General features: G+C 62.3%; 1 protein-coding gene across 2 annotated transcripts; it reads right to left on the bottom strand.

Moving 5' to 3' along the window:
* Positions 1-12: 12 nt before the first annotated feature.
* Positions 13-22490, bottom strand: LDLRAP1 (low density lipoprotein receptor adaptor protein 1). 2 transcript variants are annotated; one of them, XM_062190659.1, is made up of 9 exons: positions 22330-22490; positions 13390-13532; positions 12665-12777; positions 10881-10995; positions 6317-6389; positions 5945-6028; positions 4646-4776; positions 3215-3249; positions 13-1518 (listed from the first exon to the last, which is right to left on the bottom strand). In XM_062190659.1, the coding sequence occupies exons 1-9, from the start codon at positions 22415-22417 to the stop codon at positions 1374-1376; spliced, it is 927 nt and encodes a 308-aa protein (XP_062046643.1). In that variant the 5' UTR covers positions 22418-22490; the 3' UTR covers positions 13-1373. The 2 variants fall into 2 exon arrangements, with proteins under 2 accessions (XP_062046643.1, XP_062046644.1); XM_062190660.1 differs by lacking the exon at positions 22330-22490 and adding an exon at positions 18799-19069.
* Positions 22491-23401: the final 911 nt, after the last annotated feature.

Genomic DNA, 23401 nt, shown 5'->3' with positions numbered 1-23401 from the left:
ACCGCCTGCGCTTCCAAAGAACATTTATTATTTGGTTTTGTCCTCATTAGGACTTCCTTTATAGCATGACAAAGTAAAGCCGGAGACGCGCCCGCAGACACGGAGGAGGGGAAGGTCGCCGCGTTTCTCAGGCCCCGGGGCCCCCCGGGCCCAGGACGGCCTGGGTCCCACTGAGCCCTGCTGCCTTCCGGCACACGCAGAGCCGGATCCCGGGAAGGCCACGTGGGAGCCGGGTCTGAGAAGCTGGGGCGCGCCCATTAGTCGGCCTGGCCCTGCCCCCCACCCAGTGCGTCCTGATTCACGGCCTCTAAATAGACACAGTGTTTCCCTGGGGCTGCTGGCACCTGCTCCCACCAGCCAGGCCGCTGGGAGGCGCCGCACGGCCGCGGTCAGAGGGGAGGCCCGGTGGAGGGGTTCCGAGGCCACGGCGCCTCTGGGGCCCGGTTTTGTCCTGTTCTCTGAAGGAGCAGACTCCCCAGCTCTGCAGTCGGCAGGGAGACCGCTCGCGGGGCGCCGAGGCTCCTGCCAGTTCCGAGTGGAAAGGCACCAGATGGTCTGTTATGAAACACGTTTTGGTCAGAAAATAGCTGGGGTTTTTTGGTTCCTCGGAGGACAACAAAGCTAAGGGTGGGGGGAAGGCAGCATGAGCTGGGCGAGGTGGAGGCGGGAAGAGCGGCTTTGGCGTCGCTCTCGGCTCTCCCCTCGACCTCTTCCACGCACACAGCCTCGGCTTCCTCATCTGTGAAATGGGCAGGAAGTCTCTCTGCACGAGGCTTCACAGCCCGGCCCAGGGAGGGACACGGAGACACAGAGTCCACGGCAGTGAGGGGCCCCTTCTCCTGGAGCCGGGCAGGAAGAAGGCTCTGTTCCACGGCGCACCGCGGGGCAGCCCGGGGCTGTGCGGGCTTTAAAGTGCTGGGCTTTGGTTAGGGGCTGCCCCTCTTCTCCGAGGGAGGCAAGCAGGGGCCCCAGCCCTCAGTGGAGGTGGGGGGGGGTCCTCCTGGGCCCAGAGGGTGATGGGAATCCGACCGCCACGGAAATCTGCGTCTTCACAGAGAGAGAGGGGACGAGAAATGCTTTGGTCGCTGTCCTGAGCTCTTGGACCGGAGCGGCCTGGGCGGGCAGAGGGTGCAGGAGGCCGGTCCCGCCACACCCAAGACCAGCAGCGGCTTCGAGTCACTGAATAAATATTCAAGGCATCCCTCAGTTCTTAGAGAAAGAGCAGGTTAAAAAAAAAAAAAAAAAAAACCAAACCTGCTCTTCTCCCATTTGGCTGCTGCAGCTTTGATCTGCGGGCTGTGGGAGCCGCTGGGCGGAGCAGGCTCCCTTGCCGCGGGCGGCTTTGGTCCATCACATGGTAGGGCCTCGGGCCCTCAGAAGCTGAAGAGGTCTTCCTGCTCAGGGCCGCTGCTCTCAGGCTTGTCCCAGTCGACAGGGGACAGGCACTGGGCGTAGTGGATGTCCTGCGCTGTCAGGCCCGTGTCCAGCAGCTGAGGGTTTGTGCGTGACTGGGCCAGCCTGGAAGGCAGAGTCGTGTGAGCCGGGAGCCTGGGCGGCGGGCTGGCCACCAGCAGGGCGTGTGTGGGAAAGTGGCAGGACACAGGGCCGCGGGACCAAGTCCCAGATGCTAAGGGACAGGGAGACTCCCCCTGAGGGTCTGACGATGCCCATGAGTGGCCAGTGCACCCTCACTGTGCCAGGACTGCATCAGGGAAGGCCCAGGAAAGAGCAGAGGCCTGGGCTGGCAGAGCGGGGGGAGGGCAGGCCGCGACCACTATGCTTTTCAAAGCACAAATCTTAGGGGCGGGCGTTTGGGGCAGGGGTTGAGTCACTGCTTGGGGTGCCTGCGTTCCAGGGCTGAGTGCTTCGGCTTTAAGTCCTGGCTACTCTGCGTCAGATCCAGCTTCCTGCTGATGCCCAGGTGGGAGGGAGGCAGCAGGTGACGGCTCAGGTACTTGGGTTCCTGCTACCCACATGGGAGACCCACGTAGAGCTCCAGGCTCATGGCTTTGGTCCGGCCCAGCACCAGCTGTTGTGGGCATTTGGGCAGTGAACCACCAGATAAAAGAGCTCTCTGCCTTTCAAATAAAAAAACGAAAATACATTTTTTAAATTATAAAATGAATCTTAAAAGGGACACACACGTGCAAAAGGAGAGCCCATGCCCACGCCCTGGAGGCTGTCGGTCAGCGGAAGAGCCAGGGGGCTGCTGGGTTCTGAGCCTGAGCAGCCAGAGAGCTGCTTCTGAGCCGGGGATGTGCAGGGAGCACCTGGACCCCCGGGGCAGCCAGGGGGCCAGCACCTGGCACCGCACATGCGCAGCATTGGCTGACCTGAGCCCACGGTCTGGGTGGCGTCAGCGCCTGCTGAATGCTTTGCTGGGTTTTGAGATGGCTAATAAAGGGCACGTGGTACGTGAATAATCTGGGAAAAGCAAACGCCAAGGTTTTCTCCAAACCAGGAGGTTGTGGTCAGCTGGGGAGGCAGGGGAGGCGGGAGAAGGTTATCTGTGCCTCCACTGAGGGGTCCCGAGATAGATCAAGGGGTTTCCACCAGGCTTAGGGGTGGGGGTGGGGGCAGGCAGAGGAGGGAGGGAGAAGGCAAAGGGCAAAGCACCTAGCTCTGTTCCCCCCAGAAGGTCCACAACTATTGGTTCCAACCCCAAGCAAAGTCCCAACTGAGAGGGCAGAGGCTGCGGGGAGGGGGGGGGGTGCTGCTGAAGGCCCCAAGGGGAAAAGGGAGACCAGCTGCCCAGGATGCTGGGCTTCCACCCTTGAGCTGCCTGGGCCTCTCCTTGGTGGCAGGCAGCCATGGCCACAGGGACGGGCACGGGACAATGGGGAAATGTCACCAGCCTCCCTCTGGGGCCTCAGAAGCACCGCCTCCCCTTGCCCCTGCTCATCCCCTGCAGGGCGCAAAGCCTGCAAAAAAGCCGAGGTTCAAGGGCGACACCAGGGGTGGGAAGAGGGGCGCTCAGCTCATTGGGGCAGGGCAGCACCAGGGTCGTCTCGGCTCAACAGCAGGAGCCTTCTAGAAGCTGGGCCCACCCGCCCTTCCCCAGGAGGCGTCTGAGCGGAGGGCCCCAGAGGTGCCAGGCGCTGGAGGATTCGAGTGGCTCAGGTTCTCAGCCGCAGCCAAGGGCCCCAGGAAGAAAGGGCCCCAGCGTGCGGAGGCCAGGCCCCCCGGGCAGCGCGAGGGACCCAGCGGACGTTACCTTGAGAACGCTTCGTCCAGGCCATCGTCCAGTTCCTTGGGGGGAACAAAGCCACAGGTGAGGATTCTGGATAGGGGAGGTGGCACTCAGAGCAGGGCCTGTCCCAACCCCAGCACAAGGAGGTGGCTTGGAGGGAACCTGCCCGGCTGTTGCCACTAGCAACGGAGCCCGAGGGGCAGCCAGAGCTGGTGGGCCCCAGGTTTCAATCCCCAGCTCCACCACTGGCTGCCTGCCCTGGGACTGGGGACCCGGCCCGGCTCCTCTTGGAGACAGCTTTCCCGTGGGGAACATGAAGGGGTCTTTCAGACTCCAAACGCCGGCGGCTCTCTTGCTCTCCCCCACACTCACGAGGGAGGGATCCCGGGATAGAGCTGCACAAAGCTCACGGCCAGGAGGAAGAGCGGGGAGGGCGGCAAGGGGCTCCTCGACAGTTGTTCAGCTGCCGCAGGGTCCCAGGGGATGGGACTGTACAGCCTCGGTCCGCCCAGAGACAGGACGAGCGCCGTGGGAGCTCGCGCGTCCCGGGGCTGACCACCGCCCTGCAGCCAGGGGAGACTTTAACGCTCCAGGATCTGTGCGAAGTGCAGACAGGAATTCTTTGTACTGTTTTTGTACCATCGTCCGAAGTAACACCAAGTGAAAAATTAAAATTAGAAAGCAGGGGCCAGCATTGCAGCACAGCCCCCTCTGCCTGGAGCGCTGGCATCCGACGTGGGCGCCAGTTCCTGTCCAGGCTGCTCCACTTCTGATCCAGCTCCCTGCTAATGCTCCTGGGAAAGCAGCGGAAGGTGGCCCAGATGCTTGGCCCCTGAACCCACGTGGGAGACCCAGATAGAGTTTCAGGCTCCTGGCTTTGGCGTGGATCAGATCTGACCATTGTGGCCATTTGGAGAGCGAACCAGCGGATGGAAGATCTCTCCCTCTGCAACTATGCCTTTCAAGTAAATAAACAAATTTTAAAAACAAAACAGAACCAAACCATTCAGGTTCCTCCAAGAGACTGTGCACAGAGGTCACTGCCCTCCCTGAGAGCAGGAAAAAGCTGAGGCCGAGGGGTCAGGGCTCGGCCTGAGTCACAGCGAGCGCCGGGAGCCCACGTCCTGGCTCCCCGCTCACTCGGCTGCGGGGGAGGGGTGCTAGGCGCAAACTCCACCGCACCAGGAACAAGGGAGCCTTTGGCTGGGCCCGGGGTGGCCCAGAGGCCGGGCATTGTGAGGGGACAGCTGTGCTGGGAGCCAGCGCTGCTGGGGACGCAGCCTTGGGCTCAATGGGGACATTGTTTGCCCTCTTCCCTGGGCCTGGGTGCTGCTGGGCTGGGGCTGGTGGTCACAGCACCAGGGCCTGAACCCTGAGCAGCAGCCTTAGGCTTGTCCAGGAATCTGGCCCAGGCCTCCAGGACCCTGTGGGGTCCCCAGCCATATGGCCACTCACCCAGACAACGCCGCTGCTGCCCAAGGCTTGGGAACGCGGTGCCTCATCCATATTAGTGGTGTTGGCGCTGACCGTGGACAGCGGGGCCTTGGCCGTCTCTTCTAAGTCCAGCAGGTTCCCGGTGGCGATCTCTATGACAGGGTCCGGTTCGGGGTGTCAGCTGGCAAGGAGCCTCTTTTCGTCAGTCCCACCCCCCTCTGTGTCCTGGAGCCCCCTGGGCTGTCCTGGTCCTGACTCCCCGCTGAGACCTGGTCTTCCCAGGTCCAGCACCCACATCCCACAGTGGTCTCACCCTGGCCCCTTCCCAGCCAGCACCTGGACTGTGGGCCCAGAACCTGTCCCCCCATGTGTTTAAACGGAAGCTCTTCTGTTCACAACAACTGTTAAGTTTGTTGAGATAGGGGCCGGTGTTGGGGCCCAGGGGGAGCCGCCACCTACAGCGCCAGCATCCCATACTGGAGTGCCAGTTAGAGCCTGGCTGCTCTGCTTCCGATCCAGTTCCCTGCTAATGCACTTGGAGAGGCAGTGGAGGATGGCCCAAGTGCTTGGGACCCTGTCATCCACCCTGGGAGACCTGGACGGAGTTCTAGGCTCCTGGCTTCAACCCTCGTTGTTACAGACATTTGGGGAGTAGCCAGCAGATAGAAGACCTCTGTCTCTCCCTCTGTCTCTCCCTCTGTCTCTCTGCCTTTCAAAAAAAAAAAAAAAAATCTTAAAAAGGCTTCTCAAGCAAGCACAACAGTAAGATGTGGTGCGTGGTGACGGACTGAGACATACTGGCTCCCCGTAACCGTGGGCTGCACATCCGTGGATTCAGCCAGGCTCGGGCAGAGATGCTCGGGGAGCCCCCGCACCTGCACTGGGGCCGCGCTGGCTTTCGTCCCCGTCCTCGTTCCCTGACACCGCGGTCAGAAGCAACTAAAGACGCAGTGTCGAGGGGGCGTGGGCGCGCTCCACACACACCACGTACACCACACACACCACCCATCCACACCAGGGCCTGAGCCGCGAATCCGCGGGGGTCCTTGAGCCGACCCCCCAGGGATGCTGGGGGCGGCCATATTTATCTGTTTGCACAGGGTGGCAGCTCGAAGAACACGCACCCAAATGAGGACTTTCCGCCCATGTCCATGTTTTCTAACTTATCTACAGTGAAAGCGTATTATTTACCTAACAACAAAACAAAAACAAAAACAAAAACCCCGAGTGTGCCCCGGGCTCTCTCCTGGTCCTGGAGGGAGGCAGGCCCCGGGGTCCTGCAGCTGAGCCAGAGCCCGCCCGCCCGGGCCCAGGACTCACGGTTCTTCAGCGAGGGGGCGCTGTCACGGCGGGCCCCCACGGCGTCCCCGCCCTCCTGGCTGGCTTTCTCCCTCTTCTCTTTCTCTGTGGGACCAAAGCACAGCACGTGGGAGCCTCGGGCCCCGGCACTCTGTCCCCGGCAGTCACTGGGCAGAGGCCAGCGTCGGCACTCGGCCAGGCAGAAGCCATGGAGCCTCCCCAGCCTGGGCTGGGCCACAGCTGTCGCCGTTCTCCAGCGGGGGACACACACTCAGGGGAAGGGCCAAGGGCAGACGCTCAGGCCGGGCACGGCGGTGGGAGCCGGGCCAGGCCTGACGCGGGGCCTCTACCTGTCCCCGACCCCACCCCGCCCAGTCCCTGGGAAACACTCACCTTCCTTGGACACCTGCCAGAACTCGAAGGCGACTCTGAAGGCCTGGGCGACGGTGAGGGTGACGGCCTGCGCCTGCCGACAAGAAGAGAAGCAGGGAGGGGCACGTCTGAACTCCCGCACAGCTGCTCCCGCGGGCTCCACCCCAGGCAGGGCCCTGAGCACCAACACCACCCCCTCGCAGAGGCAGCAGGGACCCCACCCCACCACTGCTAGCCTGGCCAAAGTTCCCTTCACCTCCACCTAACCCCCATCCGATGAATGGGGAGGCTCGCTTCCTCCAAGAAGCCCTCCCTAACTACCTGAGGACTTCATTCACTACCTTAGCCCGTGGAGTTAGAAAACAAAGAGCCAGAGCTGCAAGGTCAGACCCTGGCCTGGACCGTGCAGGATCGGAGGGGCTGTCACTGGGTCTCAGCAAGCGCGAAGGTGGCTTATCAACTTCCCCATGGGAGCCAGGTGTCAGCGAGTGGAGTGTCGGCCACCAAAACCATCCAGCGCCCCACCTGCCGGGAGGGCCCACGGCCTGGAGAACCCCCTATCCACCCCTTTAATCCCGACGCAAATGGCACCGGCCCTCTCCTGTCACCAGCACTGGGCTCCTCCAGCCCTACCCACCTCGCTCTGGCTTGCAGGCCTGTGTGCTCCCTAAAAGCAACATGCCGTCTGCACGCATGAGCATCCCAGGAACAGGAACAGGCGCTGGCCAAGGGCAGACCTGTGGGAGCCTCGCTCCGGCCAGGCCCTGCCCCGGCTCACTCTCATCTCAGTGCTGTCCGTCTCCCCGATCCCAGGGCAAGATGAGCCAGCACCGCTGCCGGGTGTGGGAGCCCTGGAGCTTCCTCCTGAAAGCCCAGCCCAGGGAGGATAGCACCTGATCCTTCCAAGAGCGCCGGCCTAGGCCCACCCAGGCCCACCCAGGCCCGGCCGGCAGCCCTCCCTCCCCGACTCAACTCAGCTTAATTGAGAAATGAGTCTGTGGCCACTGCCCTGAAAATTCTTTTTCAAAAAGATTTCAGATCCCTAAACAAGCTGACTGATCCGTGCCAATTAAACTTCACGAAGTATAAAATCTCATTTGAATGTCTCCGTCATTTACATTTTTGATGGAAGTACAGGCGCTTTATGGCAAAACTTAAATATGGTAATTAAGCACGAAGCTCTTCACAGCTGTTTACAATTTGAGCTGTCACATCTGAATCAAGTTTAATAGACCCAGTTACCATTGCGAATCGTCCATGAACTAAAAATACGGACTAATTGCCAGCCCGAGTCAGGCCCTCTGCACCCAGGCGCGGGCTGGTCACCGACGTGGCAAGGATATGGAAACACCAGTACTCCCGCCTGCAGGAAACCTGGGGACCCAGGCTCCCACTGTTTTTGCATAAATCTGCCGCATCATTTGCATACATCCCCTCCCCTTTGCCCTGGTGTCCCGAGCTGTAAGTTAACCAAAGATGACCCCAGAGGCTGATATGTGCAGGTGGCTGCAAGTCCAGGCCTGGGAGGGGCTCGGCCTGCTTCCTGGTGTGGCCGCAGGAGACTGGTACTACAGCCTGGGATCGCTCAGGTCTGCCCGTCCGCTGGGGAGCCGCCCTTCCTCCATCCTCCAGCCGGGGGCCCAGGGTGCCTCTGAGGGCCTCAGCCTGCGACTCCATCCGATTTCCCTGACCAGGCCCTACTTGGGGTCTCTGTCTTGTTCCCGTTTAACCAGGCGGCTAAGCCCTCAGAAGAGGTCAAGGACTCAGGGCACGTAGGGCCCTAATGCCCAGGAGCACGAATCCTGCACGAGGACTGCTGTGCCCTCACCACCCCAGCCCTATCTCGGCCGGGCAAACCTCTCTCCAAAGCCTGATTAGAAACCGCCCTGTGTCTGACCCCGAGTTCCTCACCTCCACCTTGCATGGCCCTTCCCATGACCGTGCACACGCCCCCCACCCCCTGCCTCGGCCAAGTCCTCGGGTCCTCGGTGCCCAGAACAGGGCTCGGCCCAGAACAGGCGGCCCCATCTCTGGGAGGCCGCTGCCTGCAGGTGGCCGTAGGACCCGAGGCACCCATTTCACCTTACAGGAAACTGCTAGCAAATCTGAGAATCTCAGCTTCCAAATAGGGCCAGCCTGCACTGGACCAAGGCCTTGGGTGCCAGGCGAAAGAGAGCAGCATGGAGCAAACCCAGAATCCGACTGCCCCGAAGGACCCCTTCCCAGGCGAGGGCCCTCCTGGCCTTGCCTGCACTCAAGCCTGTCTAAAGGTCTCTGGCTCAGGCCGGGCCTCCCTTTGAACCACTGAGCCATCTCCTTTCTCTTCCTCCCAGACCCCCAACCCACCCCAGAGGAAGACACTGCCCCCAGAAATGCCCCTCACAGCCAGGGCCTTGGCAGTGCCAGGGCACGTGAGCCGGCCGCCCCCACCCCCGCCCTGTGCTCTCTCGGGTCCGTAGGGAGGAAGAGACGAACAATGGGGACTTGATGAGCTTGTATTTTAAGTCTGTGTGGCCTCCTTAGAGCCACTGTCTGGGGACAAGGCTGTCACGGGAGAAGCCCCTGCGGCTCAGGACCCTGGGGAGTGGCCGGGGACACCGTGTCTGCAGGAAACAAGGCAGGCAAAGAAACCAAGATCTTTCGGGCAAGCCCGGTGGTCTCTGCCCTCCCGCAGACCGGAAGCAGCCCCCAGGGGAGCAGGCTCTCACCCCAGGTCACACAGCACATTCAGACCCTGGCCTGGCCCCGCCCGTGACACCTGTGGCAGGGTCGCCACATCCTGCCACATCCTAACCCTCAACCTGTGCGGAGCTGAGCCGACACCTGCACAGCAGGGCTCTCTGCCTGGGTAAGGGAAGGACCTCAGGCCGGGATCATCTCGCCTTACCCTGGGAAGCTAATGGCACCACAGGGAGACGGGTTGGGGGCGGGGGGTCCAGAAACAAAGCGAGGGGCCTCGGAGAGGCCGAGGCCGCAGGGAGATGCGCAAAGGAGGAATGAGTCTCCCCAGGGCTTCAGGAAGAAACAACCCCAGGGTCCTTGTGACCCGCGTGTGCTGCTGTAGGCCACCATGTTGTGTCTGTGGTCATTTCCTGCAGCACCCAGAGAATCCCACGCCAATGGCTGAGTGTGCCCCACAGGCAGAGCTATGGGCAGCAGCTAGCAGAGGCCAGGAGCCCCTGTGCAGGGCACCGGCTCAGATCTCAGGGGTCTGAGAAGTGAAAGCTTCAGGGGCCGGCGCTGTGGCGTAGTGGGTAAAGATACCGCCTGCAGTGCCAGCATCCCATATGGGCGCCGGTTCGAGTCCCAGCTGCTCCACTTCCAATTCAGCTCTCTGCTATGGCCTGGGAAAGCAGTGGAAGATGGCCCAAGTGCTTGGGCCCCTGCACCCATGTAGGAGATAGGGAAGAAGCTCCTGGCTTTGGATAAGCTCAGCTTTGTCTGTTGTGGCCATTTTGGAGAGGGAATGTTCACAGCAGATGGAAGACCTCTTTGTCTCTCTCTGCCTTCCTGTAACTCTTTCAAATAAATAAATAAATCTTAAAAAAAGAAAAAAGAAATGACAGCTTCAACAGTGAAGGGGACCTGCTCTGGCTCCTGTGCCCAAGTTCAAGTCAGATGTCCAGGGACCAGCAAGGTCCTCCCACCAGTGAGGCAGATCACGGGGTCACTAGAAATCGGATAGAGTGCTCTGGGCCCCTCGGACATGAAGGGTGGGGAGGGAATGAGGGTGTAAGGCCCACTCAGCCCCACCAGCTATGTCCCCGTTGCCACACTAGGCGCCTGGGAGGCTTGTTTCCTCCTAAAAATAATACACTCAACAGAGACTGAACAGCGCTGACCCTGCAGCCTCACGGTGTGGATTAAACGAGATAAAACCTGGGGCCGGTGCTGTGGCGCAGCGGGTTAACGCCCTGGCCTAAAGCGCCGGCATCCCATATGGGCGCTGATTCTAGTCCCGGCTGCTCCACTTCTGATCCAGCTCTCTGCTAAGGCCTTGGAAAGCAGTAGAAGATGGCCCAAGTCCTTGGGCCCCTGCACCCGCATGGGAGACCTGGAAGAAGCTCCTGGCTCCTGGCTTCGGATTGGTGCAGCTCCAGCCGTTGTGGCCATCTAGGGAGTGAATCATCGGATGGGAGACCTCTCTCTCTCTCTCTCTCTGCCTCTCCTCTCTCTATGTAACTCTGATTTTCAAATAAATAAATAAATCTTAAAAAAAAAAAAAAAAGAAAACAACGAGATAATACCTGAGAGCCAGGGGCTGCGAAGGGCTGGGAGCAGGTACCCCAAAGGACACCTCCCTCCCTGCTCTGGCCCAGCAGGCCTGGCCTCCGGCAGGGGGCTCTTGTCTGGGCCCACGCTACAACAAACACAGCCTGGGGCCGGTCACCACCCACTGCCCATCCTGACTGTGGTCCTAATTCAGTTCTCAGCATCCACCTGGGGTCCCTGGAGATGGCACCTTTTTAAATAAGGGACTGCCACCTTTGGGTTCCACCTCTCCCAGTGGACGGGCCCCACAGAGCAGGCTTCCAGGGCAAGGCCAGAGCCCAGCCCCGCCCCAGCCCCCTGCCCTCACACTGACCATTTTGCGCTTGGTGCAGAGGAAGGCGTGGCACTCGAGGTTCTCGCTGTGCTGGCTCTGGACGATGTAGGCAAACACCTTGTCGTGCACCTTGTCGGCCGTGCAGTAGGAGATCCTGGAAGGGAAGTGGGAGGGATGCCGGCCTGACGCTGGCCCGGCCCCTGGGATGCGCTGTGCCCCAGAGGCTGCCACTCCCCCTCCACTAGGGCGGGCCTCCGGAGAGCCAGCCTTGGTCTCTAGACCGGAATCCCAGGCCGTCTTCTGGGGAGGGACCCAGGCCAGGCAGGAGGGACGTGGTGGGAGTGGTAAGACCGGAGGAAGGACAGTGCTCCTCCTCCCCTCCCCCCACACTGGGCTGCATCCCCAAACAGCTGAGCCCTGGGCACCCAGCAGGCAGCGTGCCACGGGTTTTCTATATCACCTCTTCCTAATTCTGCCCCTGGGATGGGTTCCATCATCATCCCCACTTTTCAGATGAAAAATGGAGGCTAAAGATCCAGGAACACAGAGCCGGTGACGGAGCCGGGGCCTGAGCTCCCCTGTGGGACTCGAGGCTACAGGCCCAGCCAGGCTGTCCCGGAAGGGTCTGTGCCTACTGGTCACACACAGGACACCGCCCTATGCTCCCGTGCCCTTCGCCTGGCCGCCCCTGCCCAGGGGTCAGAGGAGACCCGGGCCGTCTCTGCCAGGGTGCCTGGGATCATTAGTGAGTCCCCCTGAAGGCGTGGAGGAGCTGGGAGTCAGGGTGGGAACGTGTGATGACCTGATGGGGTCCCAGGGGGTCAGGGGACACAACAGCCCCTCTACATGGAACACGCTGCCCACCCAATCTCTGTGCACAGCCTGGACACCCTGGGCCCTTGGGACACCGGTCCTCTCTACGTGCCGCCTCAACCACCCTGGTGGCTCAGAGGCCAGACAGGAGCTGGGCAGGCCCGGCCCCTCTGCCATCACAGGGACCAGCCCCACTTAACCCCCGGCTGGGCAGAGGGAGGAGCGCCAGGTCCACCCTCCTGCCTAAATACTCCTGGGTCCTTGGCACCGATCAACCAGATCTTGCAGAGCGGCAGCACCCCCAGCCAGTGAGAACCACTCTTCTCTACCTCCCTTCACCCCCTCCTCGACCGGAAGCTCCTTGTGGGCAGGGGCTGGGCCACACTCCTCATCCGAGAGAGCGCGTGCCTGGGAATGCTGGCAAGAGGCAGGCGTGCAGGGTCAGGGGGGGAAGAGGAAGACACGCGCTGGACCCTCCCCGAGCACTGGCTGGGCAGCACAGGAGCCTGGGTGTCCTGACTCCAGCTCAGCCAGCCCCTTACCACGCCACCTCAGGCCATCTCAGCCTCAGCTTCTCCATAGGCACAGTGGACCTGGGTTCTCCCTTCCAGTTCTGAAACCCCACAACCAGCCAGGCGGGAGGAGGTGGGGGGCAGCCTGAGACCCCACCAGCGGGGGCTTGCCTCCCTGGGACCAGGGCATCTATCCCCGGCCCAGACTCCGCCTGAGGCCTCCCGGGGAAGGCAGCCAGCCAGCAGTCCAGGGCTGAGCTGTGGCATTCGCGGTGGCAGTGGCGGAAGGAAGGGCCATGACTCGGCAGCCCCCTGCTGCGAGCCTGACTCAGCAGCCCCTGCGGGGCAGGCGGGGTGTGCAGGCCGGCTCGAGCCTCAGCCGCCTGCTGCTCCTGGCGACTGCAGGGTGACCGAGAGCTATGGACCCGGGGCCTCCCGCCGCCCCATCCGGCAGCTGTGGGAACTGAAGCGGCGCGGTCCCTGGGGACGGGGGCGTACCTGTAAATGGACACGTTCTCGATGAGCTGGTCGGTGAGGTTGTCGGTCAGGATGATGCCCCGAGGCGACACCTTGAGGGTCACTTTCTGCAGCTTCTTCCCGCTGGCCTTGGCCTTGGGGCAGACAGGGGTCAGAGGCGCCTCCCCTGGGGCCCACCTGGTGGCCACACCCAGCCCTCCTGGGTCTCAGCGCAGGAGGCCAGCAGGAAGACCACCCTCTGTGCCGAGCAGTGCCCACCGCCTGCGCGCACTGCCCCTTGAGCAAGGCAGGCAGCAGGAAACGGACTCAGAGGCTGAGGGACTTGCCTGGGGACACGCGCTGGAGGGGGCCCAGACTCAGTGCTGAGAGGGCTCTGAACCCCACAGGACTCTGCTCCACCCATGCCTCACCCAGGGCCAGGCAGAGGGCAATCTGGTCTCTTGGAGCTGGAGGGGGGGGTTACGTCATCTCTCAGGCCACTGGGAAAATAACTGAGTGACAGCAACCCCCCCCCCCACCTGTCACCAGGGCTTAGGCAGGGAGCCTGTGCTGGGGGAAGGGAACTGGGCCACAGTGGCAGGAGCGGAGGATGCTGGCCCCTCCCCCCAAGACCGGACTCACAGGGACTGGAGGGCAGGACCAGGCTCAGACATGCCCCACGAGGGTCACGAGCTGGGGACAAGGGCACTCTGGGCAGCAGCTGGCCAGGGCTCGTGGCTCCCATCCTACCCCACCTGGGGGCTCACCGTGGCCACGATCCTCTTCACGGCGGCGGCCGACAGCTCCTCGCCCTTGGGCTGCTCCACCAGCGTCATGCCCAGGTACTTAAGGCTGAACAGCATGCCTTCCAGCAGCGTCTCCCGGGTGTCCGTCCAGTTCTCGGGCAGCTCTGGGCAGGATTCAACAGGACATGCCCTCAGCCTTGCTGGGCAGAGGCCCCGCCTGGCCCACCTCTCGCCAGCTCTTCTAGGAGAACCCAGCAAGGGGCGCCAGGGTCCCCTCGCCCACCATAACTATGCCTTTTAATAAAGGCAGAATTTTCCAGAACATTTCACATGCCTTGGTAGGAAATATTCCATACAATCTTCCCATCCATCCTCAAGGGACCCGGGAGGCACTTTTATCCCAACCCCCACCCCATCCCGGCCGACGGATGCCGGGGCCCAGGAGGCCCAAGTTCACAGCCCAAATCAGTGCCACGTGCCCCAGTTCTGAACTTCAACACTGACCCTGGTCACGAGCAAACCTTGCCGCACCTGGAGTGTGATGTGTGAGGTGGGCACTCGCCCTGTTTCTCAGATGAGGCAGAGCAGGCTGAGAGAGGAGGTTCTAAGACCAGGGCCACACAGGTCACCTGGGCGGCTGTCATGGCCCCAGCTCCATCGCCTTGGGCCATCTGCACAGGGACAGCGAGGGGCTCTTTCCAGTGGCACCACCCACGTGATGCAAATCCCAGCTGTGCTCCCAGCCCCTGTGAGAGGGACCATGCCCACCCATGGGCCTTGGTTGTGGCACACAGCGGACTACTTGGCAGCTGGGGGTGGTCCTTGAACCCTTTGCTGCTGCCAGAGTCAGGCAGGCTGGGAGAGCAGGAGTCAGCCCCACCCTGCCCCACCCACGGCGGCAGGGGTGTGAGGGACAGACGGCCCACAGCACCCATCACTCAGCCAGGAGCAAGGAGGCAGCACGGAAGGACGCTCCCTGGGCCCCCATGGCCCCGTCCCCAGGAAGAATGGATGCCCACGCTGCTGCCTCCTCCTGGGGCTTCATCCCTGGCTCTCATGGACAAGCCACAGGAACAGGGTTCAGGGCCTTGGGCTTCCTGCACTGTCAGGAGGGAAACCTGGACTCAGGGGCACCACGCCCAGGCGGGGCCCCTGCGGCTTCTGCCAGCTCCTGTCCCAGAGCCCTAGGCCTCTGGGGGGCTCTGCCTCCCTCCACCACGGCCAGGGGCAGCCTGCACAAACCCTCCCCCCCAACACACACACACACACATCTCTGGACTTGACTGTCCCTCTCTGAGCCCGCTTCTGCCAGTGAAGTGAGAGCGTGCGCGATGAGGAGGGGTCAGACAGAAACTGCCAGCTGCACCCGCCCCCTCCCCACCCGCTCAGAGCTGCGTGCGCGGCCGGACTGCTGGGCCTCAGAACCTGGCTTGCAGCTGCTGCTCAGGATTGCTGAGTGAGGGGCTGAGGACAATCCTGCCCCTCCTCCAGCCCCTGCCCAAGGCCTCTTCAGGACACGAGATGACCCCAGGGCCCAAGGCGGCCCCTTCCTCTATCGCATCCACAAGCCTGCCCCACGGGATTTACACAAAGAACCAGCAGGTCCTTGAGGTGTACCCAGTCCTGAGCTGGGTGATGGGGACCCTGGTGCTCTCAAAGAAATCGAGCCCAACACATCCCCAGGGCCCACCAAGTACACAGCAATGACAGCAATGGCCGTGACCATTACCTCAGGCACACACAGATACCTTGCAAGCTGGCACCATCACTCCCATTCTACAGATGAGGGGACGGAGGCTCAAAGAACCCTGGCTTTAAAGCTCAAGTCTTGCCCATCAGACCCTATGATAGCTTAATTCTAGCCAAAGGCCAGGAAGAGGTTCTTGGAGCTGGAGGTATTCCTATTCCCACCTGGAATTAGGTGCACTTAGTGCCTAAGCCTCTCTCCCTGCAGGCCAAGATACCTAGACCAGCACTCTCACTCTGAAACTCATCTAAGCCGGGATGGCAAGAGGTGCTGACGTGCCCGTCGTCTGTGCCCTTGGCAGACATTGCTAATCGATTGCAGCTCTGATTGCTTCTCAACGCAAGGCCCCCTGCGGGTGATACCAATCGATGGGGGGTGGCCTTGCTCATCTCATTACCCATTCCTGCCCTATAGCAAACAACCTTCCTCCCCCCATTGTCATGTCCCCCCTCTCCCATTTCCTCCAGCTCAGCCCTTTCCTGGCCTCCTTCCAAAGCCACTTCCGCTGCCTCCATTCCAAACGGCCAAAACTTCCAAGGTCACTGGTGATCTCTCTGCTGTCAAAACAGTCCCCAGTGCGCGTGACCTCCAAGATGCCTGGCATTTTTCTGCACTTCCTCTTGCCCTGGGCTGACCCTCCTCTGTCCTACCCCCTCCCTGGATGCTGTCAGCCCCTGCCAGCCTTAGAAACCCTCTGCCCAAACCCCTCACAATGGGGTTACGAGGGAGACCCAGAAAGGACGGGAGCTGGGCTAGGTCGTGCGGCAAGTCGGAGGGACCTGACCGCCAGTCTGCCCGGTACTGGCACTCCCCACCGAGCCTGCGTCCTCTCCCCCCCCGCCCCCCCATACCAGAAGCTCCACGCAGAACTCGCCCCAGGAGGTGACACTCGCTCTTCCACTCTGGGCTCCAGTGGCTCCTTCTATGCAAAACGCCCTTCTGCTCGGCACGTGAGCAGAGCCCCACACCTCCAGCCTCTCCTGGGAGGCCTTCTCCGAGGCAGTGTGGCCCAGTGGTTAGGAGCCAGGGCCTGGATCCGGCATCCCAGGGCTGTCTCACGGCTGTGTGATCCTGAGTCAGTCAATCACCTCCCCCGAGCCTGCTTTCAACAGTCGCTAGTTCACAGGGCTATCGAGAGCCCTGGGCATAACAAGCGGGATAACGAGACAAAAGAACACACGAAGGGCGGGGCTGTGGCAGGCGCTCCCTGAGCCTTCCACAGGGCTGCGCCAGGACAAAGCCAGGAGCTCAAAACTCCTTCTGGGTCTCCCATGTGAGTGACAAGGGCCCAAGCACTTGGACCATCAAGGGCCACGTTCCCAGGGCATGAGCAGGGAGCTGGATCCGAAGTGGAGCAGCTGGGGCTCGACCCCGTGCTGATAGCAGAGGCCAGCGCCCCAGGCAGCGGCTTAACCTGCAGCACCAGAGCCTCACCCTGTGCACCGTTCCGGAGCGGAAGCCTTCCTCCAGTTCTCCTGCAGCCTCGTCGCCCACCAGCCCACCCTCCGCCCTCACCGACCTGCCATTTGCATTTGTCCCCAAGGCTCAGAGGAGAAGGGGTCCCCGCCAGTCTCCTCCTCCTCCTCCTCCTCCCTGGTCACCTGGTCCCCCCCGGCCCAGCAGGATGCTCCTTTCTTCCAGGGAACCCTGTCCCCCATACTGCACGTCTGGGCACGTGACACCCCCCTTCCCCGGGGCCTCTTGTAGCCACGTTCTCTCTACAGAAGCCAGCACTGGGGCCTTCAGCCCAGACACACACGTAGAGCTCCCTACCCCACCTGGAGAGGACGCAGGGCAGCGCTGCAGCCGCCTGGCTGGGGCCACACACTCCCCCACCCCCGCCCAGGCACATACAGGCCCGTGTCCACAGCCCCGTTCCAGTCCCAGTTATTTCTGGCCCTGTGGTGGGGGAATGACTGCGCTATTTTCACTTAGCACTTTTACAGATGACCTGCTGCTGGCGTTAGCCGGGGACAGACCATATGTCCAGGCTGATGGACAGCCGAGAATCGTTCGCTTCTTCTGTGAAGGCCTCCCACCAGGAGCCAGGGCCGGGCAGGATGCCCTCGTGTTGGATGGTGCCCGGAACATCAGCGCTGTCCGGGCCCTGGCTCCGGCTGCCTCCAGCCTGGTGGGGCAATGGCTTCAGAAGCCGACAACATCTCGGGGGGGTGGGGGGGGACCTCAGCTCCACCCTGCTGGAGCACGCCCTGGGCCGGCTGCCTCCTTAGCTGACAAACAGGACCGACCCCAGAAGCACCATGGGCCAGAGGCTCTGGGAGCGGAAGTGCTTGGCAAATTCCAGAAGTTAAAGCTGTTGAGACCGTTTCGGAAGCTGCACAGGAGAAACGGGCCCCAGAGCCCGGAGCCCAGCGGGGGCAGTCGGCCAGCCTCCCCGGGCCTCAGTGTCTTCCCTCTGAAATAGGGACCAGGGGCCAGTGCTGGGCCGCAGTGGGTTAAGCTGCCTCTTGCAAGGCCAGCACCCATATGGGAGTGCTGGTTCAAGTTCCGGCTGCTCCACTTCTGATCCAGCTCCCTGCTAATGCGCCTGGGAAAGCAGCAGAGGAGGGCCCAAGCGCTTTGGCCCCCGCACCCATGTGGGAGCCCCTGGGGGGCTGCTGTGGCCATCTGGGGTGTGAATCAGCAGATTAAAGATCTCTTTCTGTCTCTCCCTCCGTCATTCTACCTCTCAAATAAATAAAATAAATCTTAAAAAAGAAACAGGGACCGTAACAGCGTCCACCTCTTGGGGCAGCTGCCAGGATGAAGCGAGGCCCCACAGGGTGGGCCTGCAGCCTTGTCCTGCGCCCAAGTATGAGCGCCGGTCATTACCAAGGGCCTGGTAGGCAGTTTTTAATGTGTACACGCCCTCTTACAGCGCCTCTGGAGAAGGCTCAAGGCTCCATCGGCATTCCCATTTCACAAGCAGACAAACTCAGAGTCATGGCTCCTGGCTCAGCACAGGGACAGGAGTCCCACACCCACTCCTACAGCCCACCACACCCTGCACCAAGGCAGGGGTCAGGCCAAGCTCTGCTCTCGAACACCCCAGGAGAGGCTGCCCAAAAGGAGTATCTGGCCCTCAGCAGGCAGTGGGGGACCTGTGGCTCCTGGAGGCCATGTGGGTGTCCCTCCACTACCAGAGCTGGGAGAAGCAGAGCTCCAGCCTCTGGTTAAGTGTCCCCTGCACCTGCTGTCCCCTCTGGCCGGCTTGCTCTGCCCAGATCCTTCTCTCCGCAGATTCCCCTGTGCCTTCCCCTGGAGGCTCGCTGAGCAGCCCCAGCCACCCTCATGCCCTCTGTGCCACTGACCACCAGGCTGCCTGTGGGCGTCTCTGCTCGTGGAGACGCGGCAGCCAGCATGTCCTGGGGAATTAAGATGGCCGGGCACAGCATCCTGCACCCACTGCTGCCAGGAGTCGCCCCTCCCAGGGCACAGCCACCCGGCCTCCCAGGGCACTGCAGTGGCCACAGGCTTCACAGTGCCCTCTCCCGAGTCCCCTTTCTCCCTCATCCTGACAGCTCCCAGGACCTCTTTCCAAGTACACGGCTGGTACTCAGATCTGCGTCCACCCCTAGAATAACCTGACAAAGACCCCACCCCATCTAAAGCAGCAGTCCCCATAGGTTCCTCAGCCGCTTTATAGTGGGTCATAGCATTGCCACCACCCTCAACCCTGCTACCTCTTGGCACCTCTGTCACTTTGTCGACTCTTTCACCAGGCTGTAAGAATGATGAGAAGAGGGGCTGGCTTTGTAGCTGGTTAAGTTGCTGCCTGCAGCGTCGGCATCCCAAATGGGCAGTGGTTTGAGTCCCAGCTGCTCCACTTCCAAACCAGCTCCTTATGAATGCACCTGGGAAAGCAGTGGAGGATGGCCCGAGTGCTTGTTCCCTGTACCCACGTTGGAGATCCAGAAGAAACTCCTGGCTCCTGGCTTCGGATCTGCCCAGCTCCAGCCATTGCAGCCATTTGGGGAGTGAACGAGTGAATGGACCATCTTTTTCTCTCCCCTTCCCACCCCCCCCCCCCGCCCTGTAATCTTCCCTTTCAAATAAATAAATAAATCTAAAAAAAAAAAAAAAAAGATAAGAAGCAACACAACTCAGTCCCAGACTCCGCAGTCAGTGCCCGCCTGTCCAGAGCTCAGCAAATGGAGCAGTTGGGGGGGGGGGGAGGGGGATGAATATTTACACGGGGCGGGTGTTCAGCCTAGCAGCTAAGATGCCTATAACCACCATGGGAGCACCTGGGTTCAATTCTGGGCTCCTGACTCCGGCTTCTTGTCAGTGCAGACCCTGGGAGGCAGCGACAGCGGCTCAAGCGATTGGGTTCCTGTCACGCACGTGGGAAACCAGGATCAAGTTCCCAATTCCTGGCTTTGAGCTGGCCCAGTGCCAGCCATTACAGGCATTTTTAGAATGAACCAATGGCTGCGAGTTCACTCTCTCTCAAATACATATTTAAATACTTATTTATACTCCTACAACAAATATTATAAATAAATATGAATAGATCCTTCCCCCCACTTACCAACATAAACTAACTTTGCTGGAACCTACACCCCATGTTCTCTTTAAAGATTTACTTATTTATTTGAATGGCAGAGTGACAGAGAGAGAGAGAGAGAGAGAGAGATCTTCCATCTGCTGGTTCACTCCACAGATGGCCACAACAGCAGGGGCTGGTCCAGGTCGAAGCCAAGAACTCCGTGGGTCTCCCATGTGGATGGCAGGGGCTTGGGCCTCACCCACTCCTTTCCCAGGTGCACAGCAGGGAGCTGGATTGGAAGCAGAGCGGCCGAGACTTGAACGAGGCGCTCTGAAGTGGGATGCTGGCATCACAAGCAGCGAAGTGACCTCCTGCACCACAGTGGCAGCCCCTGAACCCCATTTTTTCACCCCTTCTCTTTGAGTTCTCTGAGAGGTTGCCACATCCCCCAAAGGAGTCTGAGGGTCAGAGCGACCCTGGAACCTTTGGAAAGAAAGGTACTAAGGGACCAAGGTGAGCCACCCTTCGGGGCACTGGGAAGAAAGAATCCTTGGATAGGGAGTGAGGTGAAACATTTACGGTTCCCGAGAGATGGGAAAAAGCCCTTGTGGGACAGGGAGCCAGGAGGCCTCGGGCCCAGGGTGGAGGCCTGGGGCACTGGCTTTGCTGTGTGACCTCAGGCGAGCTGCAGCCGCCTCTGGGCTTCTCCCTCCACCAGGAGGAATTGAACAATATTCGCGCCAATCCTAGGTGAGAACCTTGGGGGTGAGGAGCAGGTCACAGGTGGCGGCAGGAGTCACGTCTACCCCAAACTCAAACCCGAGGCCATAGCCAAGACCTGGCTGGTTCACAGCCCGGAGCAAGGCTGCACCCACACCCCAGCTCAGGTGCCCCCCTCGGCTTCCCTCTGGAAGTCGTGGCCACCGCTGTCTTCAGGGGCTGCCTTCTGCTGCTGCCAGGGCGACAGTCCCCCGGGGCACTGCCGAGACCCCTGCCTCGGCTCCACCTCTGGGAAGCTCACTTTACTGGGCCTCGGCTCCTCTGTCTGAACCGGTCTGAGATACAGACCCCCTGCTCGGGTCTCTCCACAGGAGCATGTGAAATCACGCAAACAAAAACACTGGTCAGACAGCGACAGAGGCCGTGGTCACCACTGGCTGAGCCGGCCAAAGGCCATCTCACGCAACCTGGCACAGTGGGCAGGAAGCAGGCACCACCCTCACTTCCAGTTCGCAGGTGAGGAAAACGCGACGTAAGAGGGGCAGCTGGGACCCTGGCCCTGGGCTCACAGGGGCCTGGGGGAGGAAGACCCGCTCTGGTCGTCTTTTCCCTGGAGGCGCAATCTGCCTGTGGCCCGCCCCAGCACAGCACCCACCATGGGAGGGTTCACACAGCAACCAGGAGAGCTGGGATTATCCGGGCTCTGCTTCCCAGCCCCGCCAGCCTGGGAGCTGTGTCCACTATGCAGATGAGGAAGGCAGGGGTCAGGGAGGGCAGGGACTTGCTCAAGGTTGGACAGGCAGCAGAAACCCTCCCAGCACCCCGTAGCTGCCTCATCCCCTTCCCCAAGGTGAAGGCACTCCTGGGCCTCCCTTCCGGGGGCTGTGGCACCCACCGTCTCCCCTACACCCCTGGACGTCCCGGCGGGGTCCTGCCACCCTGGAACAGCCAGGCATTCCCAGCAGTCCTGGTCAAATCCCACGCATTTTTTTTAAAAGGGCTATTTTGGGAGTAAGTGTGGGAGATGGCACATCCCTGGCCCGCGGCCCCAGCGGGTCGGTGACCCCACCCTCCGCAGCAGGCACCAGCCGCTCCCAAGGCCAGTCTGGGCTAGGAGGCCGGCGCAGCTGCCACCGCAGAGGGGGCAAGAGGCGGGCAGGGCGGGCTCCCAGGCCCAGACACGCTGGCGCGCCCGGGACCAGCGAGGGCGGAGCCCCCGGAGGCCCCGCGGGAATGGAGGGCAGGGCGCACACAGCCCCTGAGCTGCTTCCAGGTGGGCGGCACGGCCAGGAGCGCGGGGCTCGGCTGCACCCCAGCCACAAGGGCCCCTGCGACTGACCCCGCGGAGGAGGAGCGGCCTGGGCTCGGGTTCCCGGGCCGCCGCGGAAGGCGCCAGGTGAGGAGTTTCCCCAGCGGAACCCGAGACGGCGCCAGGTGAGGCCCCTCCCAGCCGCGCGGGGAGAAGGGGCGCCCGGGGACCTGGGAAGCCCGAGGAGGCGAGGTGCGAGGGCAGGCCGCCGCGGGCCTCGCCACCGGGACCCTCCGGCTGCCAACAGGTGGGCACCTGCCACCTCCTCAGGCTCACACCTGGGCGGCCGGGAGGTGGGGCCGGCGGCGTCCGACGGGGCGACACCTCCCCCAGCCCGGGCACCGACGCCGAGCTCCGGCCGCCACCTGGCTCCCCGCGCGGCGAGGTGGGGAGGTGCGCGCGCGGGGGTGGGGGGTCGCACAGCTCTGTCCTCCTCGGGACCTGCAAGCCCACCCCTCGCCGCACCTAGGGACCCCGCCCTCGGCCCCCTCCCCAATCCTGCCCCCACCCCCGGCTGCACAGGTCGGGAGCAGCGTGACCCGGGCGACCCCCGAGCCCTGCACGCCGGGCAAGGGCCGCGCCGGGCCGCGAGCGCGGGTCAGGCCCCGCCTCTGCCCCGACTTGGCCGAACTCCGGACGCCCGCGGGAGGCCAGCGCCTCGGCCCGACCCGGCCCGGCCCGCGCGCACACACTCACTGCGGTGCCGGCCGCCGCCCCCCCAGCTCTGCTTGGCCAGGCTGGGGCTCCGGATCAGTGCCCGCCCCGCGGACTTGAGCGCGTCCATGGCCCGTTCCGGCCGCCGCCGCCGCCGCCGCCAAAACTCCGCCAGGAAAACTTTGCGCCCGGCCAGGCGGCGGCGGGCTGCGCGCTCCTCCCCGCCCCTCCCGCGCGGCTCGCGGCTACGTCCGGGGGCGGGGCGAAGGCCGCAGGGCACGCCCCGGACACGCCCCCGACACGCCCCCGCGCCCGCCCGCCCCGCCCCTGCCCGCGGTCGCGAGGACGGTGCTCCCCCAGGCTGCCCGACAAAGGCGCCGGCTCTTTCCGGGCTCCCCGCCCGCAGTCCCCACCCAGTAGGGACCTGGGAGTCCGAGAGACCTTGTCAAACCCTCCCCCTCCCCGCCACACGCACACCTCTGGTTCCTAGAGAGCCAGGCCATTGTAGAGGAAGATTGAGGGCCACAGCAGTGGAGGGGGCAGACGGGGCCGCAGGAGAGTGGAGGCCGAACCTTGCAGGACACTGGGAAGGAGTAGAAATAAAAGCCTGCCCTTGGTGAGACCAGCTGTGCACTTGAGCTGACCACCCAGCACCACGGCTCCCTGGCCCCTCCTGGTACCCTCGGGGATGGGGTGGCCTCTGGCGCTGCCCGCTGAGGTGTTTGGGAGGAAACCGTGGCCCTTGACCCTGAGTTGCTGATGCTTCCCCCCGCCCGGGTCTTGTTCTTTATTTTTAAGTATTTGAAGTTTAAATATTTATTTGAAGGGAAGAGAGGCTCAGAGACAGAGATCTTCCATCTGATGGTTCACTCCTGAAACGGCCACAGCTGCCAGGACTGGGCCAGGCCAAAGCCCGGAACTCCATCTGGTTCTCCCACGTGGGACCCTTCAGAAAATGCCCACCCCGGGTCCAGCTGTGATGTGGCCGGAGCTGTGGTACAGGGAGTAAAGCCTCCGCCTGGTGCCGACATCCCGTGTGGGCAACTGGCTCGAGTCCCAGCTGCTCCACCTCCAACCCAGCTCCCTGCTACGGCCTGGGAAAAGCAGTGGAAGA

Source organism: Lepus europaeus, chromosome 5 (assembly GCF_033115175.1).
Source record: "Lepus europaeus isolate LE1 chromosome 5, mLepTim1.pri, whole genome shotgun sequence".
Lineage (NCBI taxonomy): Eukaryota > Metazoa > Chordata > Mammalia > Lagomorpha > Leporidae > Lepus > Lepus europaeus.
The sequence above is the reverse complement of the archived record's forward strand: the minus strand, read 5'-3'. Positions and strand labels throughout refer to the sequence as shown.

Excerpts from the sequence above, each read along its gene's own strand:
- LDLRAP1 (XM_062190659.1), bottom strand. The coding sequence starts at position 22,417 with ATGGACGCGCTCAAGTCCGCGGGGCGGGCACTGATCCGGAGCCCCAGC. Across the intron at positions 13,533-22,329 it reads GGGCGGCGGCCGGCACCGCA|AGCTGCCCGAGAACTGGACG; the intron begins GTGAGTGTGTGC and ends AATCCTGCCCAG. Across the intron at positions 10,996-12,664 it reads GAGAACGTGTCCATTTACAG|GATCTCCTACTGCACGGCCG; the intron begins GTACGCCCCCGT and ends CTTCCCTTCCAG.